The 7,207-nt window shown below is 35.2% G+C and overlaps 1 protein-coding gene across 1 annotated transcript; it reads right to left on the bottom strand.

Annotated features, from left to right (window-relative positions):
- Window positions 1-1,084: 1,084 nt before the first annotated feature.
- On the bottom strand, window positions 1,085-6,839 carry LOC111020122 (HNH endonuclease). Its single transcript, XM_088124589.1, has 7 exons — window positions 6,326-6,839; window positions 5,550-5,604; window positions 3,478-3,552; window positions 3,214-3,305; window positions 2,188-2,269; window positions 1,481-1,564; window positions 1,085-1,320 (listed from the first exon to the last, which is right to left on the bottom strand). Exons 1-7 carry the CDS (start codon window positions 6,652-6,654, stop codon window positions 1,204-1,206), a joined length of 834 nt encoding a protein of 277 aa, XP_087980715.1. The 5' UTR covers window positions 6,655-6,839; the 3' UTR covers window positions 1,085-1,203.
- Between the last annotated feature and the right edge of the window lie 368 nt (window positions 6,840-7,207).

The following is a 7,207-nucleotide window of genomic DNA, read 5'->3' as shown; positions in this document are numbered from 1 at the left end:
ACTTTTGGATAAACTTAATACTAAAAATCTTTCGTCTCTTGAGTCCGAGCCATGGGGTAGATAGAGGTCTCTCAAATTATAATAGAAGAAGCTAAAGAGCATGTCTAATTCTGAGTCATTGAAAAAAATTATAACAAAAGTATAAAAATATATATTAACGAGATTTGTGGATCAATGCAATCTATAGAAGTTTAACTTATTTTGACTCGTGAAGTTGGATTGAAACCAATATGAACAAGTGGATGATCCAACTCAATTGAACAGTTGGATTGTATGAATTGGATTTTTCCATAGTCTATTATTTTTTGAACACCGAAATGAATTGACGAAATTGACTCCAATTGTTTCACTTTTCATATTTCCAAATAATTTTTCAACTTTTCAATCCAATCAATTTACTTGAGCTTAAATCAACCAAAATACATTTAAAATCTAAATCAACTTGTATAGTACAGGTTTGGTTAATTTGAGTTTTTGTTTATGAAAATATAACTGATCTTAATAGGATCAACTTTGGATTTGCATTTTTGTAGGGAATATTGTACAACTACTTTGTGGATGGTTGAAAATGTATCCCTCATTTCCATATATTGTCACTCCCTTTGTACTCATTTTGCAAGTGAATCATTGTCCATGAACAAATGAACATGGAATTTTACCTTTGGTCCATTTAAACATGATGTTGTGTGGGACATAAGGCATTTGTCAAAGAGATAAGATGGACACTTCTATTAATCCTGAGAGGATAAAGGCATGAAATAAAATATTTGTCAAGGAGTTGAGTACTAACCATTTTAATCAACTGATGATTTGATTATTGATAATATACTGGGAGTGTAATGTAACCCTATTAAAAGAAGTAAAAAAATTTGTGACGACTTTGGTCCTTAAAATCAAGTTGTATATTATCAATTAGTAGTGATGTGTAGAACCAAAAAAAAAAAAATACAAAATACTTGTGGGATTTAGATAGGGGTGTAAAATGGTAGTGTTGGGTTGGTTTTCGGGCAGAAAGAGAACGACTGAATTGGTTCATGGCAATTTTTCGGGTTGGGTCGGTTCCTTGTACCCATGGAATTAGAGATAGAATAAATTACTTCTAAGGTGCCATAAGAGTGTTGGAAGAATTAAGTACATAAATGATATGTGCAATTCATGGGATATGTGCAAAGAGGAATTTACAAGTGCCACTATAAATACATGTCATTGCTCATTCGACAGATATTGACGCCATTCTTCAGGGGTCCCCTTTCTCAGTTTCAACATCTTTATTGCAGTACTTGTTAGAGGGATGGCAAGTATATCATAATCTTTTGGGGCCTGAAAATTTTAAGGTAAAAAGACAATAAGCATGAATTGGACCATCTGATCCTAACATAATCATGATGAAGCATAGCAAAAAAAAAAGGAACTCGAAAGTTTCTTTCTGTCATAATACGACTATTCATTTGGTCATTATAAACAGAACATATTATATTACCTTGGGAGTCTTTTTCAGCTTCATATTTGCTTCTTCTACAGTTTTTTGACCTTTCTTTGAATTGCATTTCACACAGGCAGCAACCTATCACAACATAAGATATTAGAGAAGATAGAAAACAGTACAATTTCGTAAGTACAGAGTCGTCAACTCCTTTCGGTAAGTCCCGTTTCCCGATCATTTGATCCCCAAAAACTACAGCCAGAGAATAATTTACCAAATGTTGAACCTTTATTTATGACTGTCTCAATTACAAGAGAACAGGGATATTCATACTACGGTAGTACGGTTATGAATGGTTTGTAAGCCCAAAAGCCTAACTTACAAGCCATTAACTAACCTGAACATTATCAGCCGAACCGGTTACTAACTGACAAATAACCTACCCAACCGGTAAGCTCTTTCTCACAGATTTCCCCTACATCAATATATTTATGTGGTCTTAGAAGTCAAAATGTAGCGGGTGGCCTGTTCAGCGTAAACTTAAGATTGCTTTTGCCAATTTGGCCTTTCTACTGTTATTATTAGGTTATTTGGTTGGTTTTTTGTGTTCTGTTTTATTACCTAGAAAACCTCTGGACATCTCTATGTTTATGGAATCAGGATCACGTCTTCTAAGGGATGATTGAAAAATTCAATCATTATGGCAAAATGAAAATTCAGATTAGCATTTGTAATCCAATATTAATATCTACTGGAAAACTCACCAGATTTTCCCATGTCCATTCTCCACCCCGGGATATGGGTAAAACATGATCAATCGTCAAACTATCATGTGATGAACAATACCTGTTGATAAAAGAATCATTTAAGGCAACAAAAAGAATTAAGAGAGGAAAAAAAGCCAGCATATAAAAATTTCATTTGATGGGAATAATACTCACCCTTTGCCAGAAAATAATAAGAACTAAAAAGAATTGGAGCAGAATCTAATCAATCTTCCATTGCACCATTTTTTTCTTCTTTCCGAAAAGGCTATTGCCCTCTTTCATCTTTGAGTTATCTAAGAAAGTTCATTGTTTAAAGGAAAATACTTAGGCTCCTACTAATGAGGCTTAATTTTGTCCTTGACACCACTAAATGTTTGACAACATGTAAAAATAGAGACTTGATCAAAAAAATAATGAGCTGTCAATTTTTCAATGGTGGTGAGGACAAGATTTGATTCTCGCCGGTAAGGAGCCAAGTAATTTCCTTTTCAAATATCCCTCCTAAGGCTTCTTCCGCCACCCCTCCTCTTTTGAAGAGTGAACCAATCTTCCCCACTCTTCCCCTGAATACTACAATCTACCTTGTGCGAAAACTGATCAAACTCAGTCAAGAGCCTCCAAACCCATTTAGATTATAAGGCTTCGTTTCTACGCTTCAAGTCAATACCCAGACCTCCATTTTCAAATGTCAAAGAAACCTCCTCCAATTAGTGTACAACCCAATATTGAAACCTAGCCACTGTGTTCACTATCCCCAATGATCACAAACTATACATGAATCTTAAGAAGTTTCAATTAGCAAAGAGCACAAAAGTGTGGAGCGTGCCATCTGTCGTCATAAAAATAGCAATACAATTAAAATAGCAAATTATGTTTAATGAAACTATAGTTAAAATGCTTATATAAGCAACACAAGCTTCTCCATCGTAAACTTAGCAAAGCATCTCAAAATAACTTCTCCCATATCAATTTTAAATGATAAATTGAACAAAACTAATCGATAGTGAATATTTATCAACTTACTGACAAGTGTAATTGTCCCTATAAAGTATGTTTTTACGACTTAAAGAGTTCTTGATTCTTCTTCTTTTTACAACTTGCAATAAATGAGGAACCTGAAAGGAGAGACAATATTTAGTTCAAAGGCCTTCGACAAGGAAAAGATTCAAGTCATAAAGATGAAGTCAGTCTTGAACTTCTCCTGGTCATGGACATAAAGACAGATAACATATAACAATCCTATGAAAAAAAATCCGTGAATAAACCGGATATATTCTTTATGCATACCCTTAAGACTGCTGGTATATAGAAGGATCCACTTGGAGAATTCACAGTCTGGTCATAGTATTCCAACACATCAGCCTGGAAAAGCCAAAAAGGTTTAAGATAAAGACACCAAAACATACGTTTCTAACATTTACAGTAGACTCAACTTCTTGATCAACCTCAATCAATTGACAAAAGCAAACTGTCATGTAAACCTTTTGAAATCCCTAATCAAGATTTAAAATTGATACATTTTTCAAGGAGCGAACCAAGTATTATTATTATATTAGATAAAACTGATCAACTAAAGATTCTAACATTAAGTTCATACCTCTCAGTTCTGAAAGTCAATACTATAAATGAATACCATAGTGAGACCACTTTTGACATGGGAAATCTTGAAGAACCATTTAAATATCTGTCTCTCCGAAAAGTATCGAATCCACATCATACAAAACTAAAAATTTGACAGCACAAGCACTTATTGCTTTTCATAAAAAATATAAAATTACAAATACAATTTGAAAATGCCATGTTTAAGATAAGATTTCAATATGGTGCATGGTGTTACCAGTGGTTTTCTCTCATAAATCCATCAAAGGTTTTCTAAAAGGATCCCAGGATGTTTGTTATAGGAACCAAACGGTCTATCTTTAGTATATTTCAGTAATCACTTCAAAACGGGGACGAAGCACAAAATTCCTTGGCACTTCGAGAGGCCAAGAACTCTCCTTCTCAAGAATTATCTCCTTAAACCTAAACCACCTAAATAATTGCCTACCTTCTTCCCTTTCCCCTCATTCTATTTGTAACAACTTTCCCTAACAACTTCATGTCTAATTACTAACATACCCTTACTATTTTATCAATAACCCTAAATACCTCTAAAGGCCCTTCCTAACAGTATGTACTGGTTGAGGCTAAGATGATCCGGAATGAGGTCTCAAAGAAGCCGTGGTGTTTTGTGTGTATGAAGGTGGCTTTTGGGTACCATGGAGGCTTTTCATTCCCAAGCCAATCCTGATTTTCTTGATAACCTTGAGTGTCTAGGTCAGCTTGCCCGAGCTTCGACACAACCGCCTAACTCTACTATATTTGGTTGTCAAGGAAACACATAGGTAATTAATTCCTATGTAGGTGGCCATCGTGGAGTTTGAACTCATTCCCTCTAAATCCTTTTATTTAGCTTTGCCTCCTTGGACCAATTGAGCCAAACCCTAATGGTTCCCAAACCAATCCTATTTATAAAAAATAAAGGTGTGAACCAAAGTTCTGAATTTTTATTTCTCATGAATAATGTCCTAGTACAATAAAGCAGAAGTATTTATAATACTCATACAATCGGTTTGGCCTAATCAACTTGGTTACACAAGTTAGTTAACAAAACTAAATTACCTACCCAGCTGGTTGATAACTAACAGTTTACTAGCCGACCATAAACTAACTTAAAAACAACCTGGTAACTACATCAGACCACCTCTTCATAAGCTATTTCTCTAATAGATGGTGGAGTACAGTATCTGACAATTTTAGAATGGGATATTGCTTTTTGCAATGGTTGGAGAAGTTTATAGAGCAGCTCTTCTGTGTTCATTTCTTCAAAATAAGTAAAAATATAGGATCCTTTGGATACGAAGCTAAAGCATTGCTCTGGAAGATTTTGTTGGAAAGGAACAAAAGAATTCTTTATGATACCAATAATGATTTTCTAAGTTGTTCATTTAGTGAGATTCTTTTGGCTTCCTCTTGGTGCACTCCTTCAAAAGAGTTTTGTTATTGTACTTTCTTTTATTTATCCATACCAATTTGAGGGATATTTCACTTCTTACGAAAACAAAGAATTTCAAGGATTTTTTAAAATATTTTGACAGAGTATGCACTTTGGGCCGCTAATGCCATAGCATTTAGGCATTCACAATTGGCTTTTCACTCTGGCTAATTGGACATATTTTCTGTATTTCCTAAAAAGACGATAGCTTTCTCATCTTCTAAACATATTTTCAATAAGAACCACCCAATGAAATTGACCCCCTTGGAACTATAAATTCTCTATATTTTTATGCATAATACGTAAAAGAGAAGAGTAGTCAAACCTTCTCCATGAACTCCAAACAAATTGCACGCTTCCAACAAACAACATTGACTGGCCTGAAGCAAGGAAATAAATAGCAAAAGATAAATTGCAGACCTTTCCAGTCATACAAATAATATGGAGATAGAAAAGCAATATGAAACAAGTATACACAAAAAAGAGGAGGTGAACCCCATTCCACGAACAGAAATCAAGTCAAGGATCTATCTGACTAACTACTAGGAAATAAACTCAGAATATTGAGCAGAAAGTACTGGAAAAGATTGGAGTTTATCTGTGTTTGTTTGCTGTCTTAAGTTCATGGTACCACATGCAGGACAGGACATGCAGGACACTTTTTTCAAATAGCTGAAATGTTGAGAACGAAGTATCTTAAAAAGAAACCACTTCAGTCATTCTTTGGTTACATATGTTGTTGGAAGCTTAAGGTCTACAAAAAGGCCACTAAAAACATTGTATCAACAATTGCAAGAATCTGTAAGTATGGTGCCAGAGGAAATTGGGTCTCAAAAGTGAAAAGTTACCAAACAATTGTACTTGAAATTTTATGCAAATTTCCACATCAACAAATAAAACAACTTATCGAAAAGGCACTTTCGACAATAAATAAGCCTAGCAGTCATCAAACACCAAATAAACATTCCAAGAGGACAGAAGCAATCAAATGCTACTCAGAAGAACTAGAATCCTATCGAACAAAAAGAAAAAAAAACAGAAACAAGTCAAATTGAGTGGATTAAACAAAAAAAGGTGAGCATAAGTACAAAGTGAAATAACCTGTACGAAATATCCAAGACCAGGCCTCTGAAACAAGCCAAATCGTCGCTCTCAAACTCGTAGTCACAGTCAAGACCAACAATGGCGCCGTCATCGCTAACGCTCTCATCCCTCACACCAACACGCATCTCCGCAACATGTTGAGCGGATTTCCTCAAAGCTGAAGCAGAGGACGCAGAAGGAGAAATTCCAGTGGAGGCAGCAGATAAAGGAATTCTTCGTACTGATCTGAGCTTGTATCTCAATCGGTCTTTGGATTCAGAACCGAACGGCACTCCATCTCCGTTCAGCAGCAACTTTACACGATTGAGTGTGGTGAATTGGGCCATTTTCTGGAACTCGAATTTTCTCTACGAGCAGTCAGTGGAAATCAAAGTCGAGTTTGTGCATCAGATGAACAAATCAAAGCCCAGTGATTGAGAAGCAGAAGAAAAGAACATCAGAAGCTCAGGGAAAAGGCCGTAACCACATATTTTTCCCGCACATTTTACTTCATATCTTCCTTTTCCAAAAATTGCTCGTCACGGCAGAAAATTGGAGTCCTGGATTTTGTCGTGTAATTAACTAGCACGTGCATCTAAAAATCTTACACATTTTTTCTAATTATTCTTAATTAGTGTCAATAAAGTAACTAGAGCTATGTTTCATATAGGGCGGGGGGACATTCCTATTTTATAATATCCAATCTTTATATCACACTTCAGTTTTCATTAGCAGCATAATATATATATATATATTTTAACTTTGTGGGCGTCTGAGTCAACTTGCGCATACCTTGACTAGTCTCACGAGCAATCGTATGACGTTACAATATTTGGTGTTGAAAAACACATCAGAATTAATTCTTAACTTAGGTGGTCATCACGGAGTTTGAACCCATTT

This window comes from Momordica charantia (genome assembly GCF_013281855.1).
Source record: "Momordica charantia cultivar OHB3-1 chromosome 5 unlocalized genomic scaffold, Mcharantia_2.0 BLBB01000005.1, whole genome shotgun sequence".
NCBI lineage: Eukaryota > Viridiplantae > Streptophyta > Magnoliopsida > Cucurbitales > Cucurbitaceae > Momordica > Momordica charantia.
This window is presented reverse-complemented; position numbering and strand designations above follow the sequence as displayed.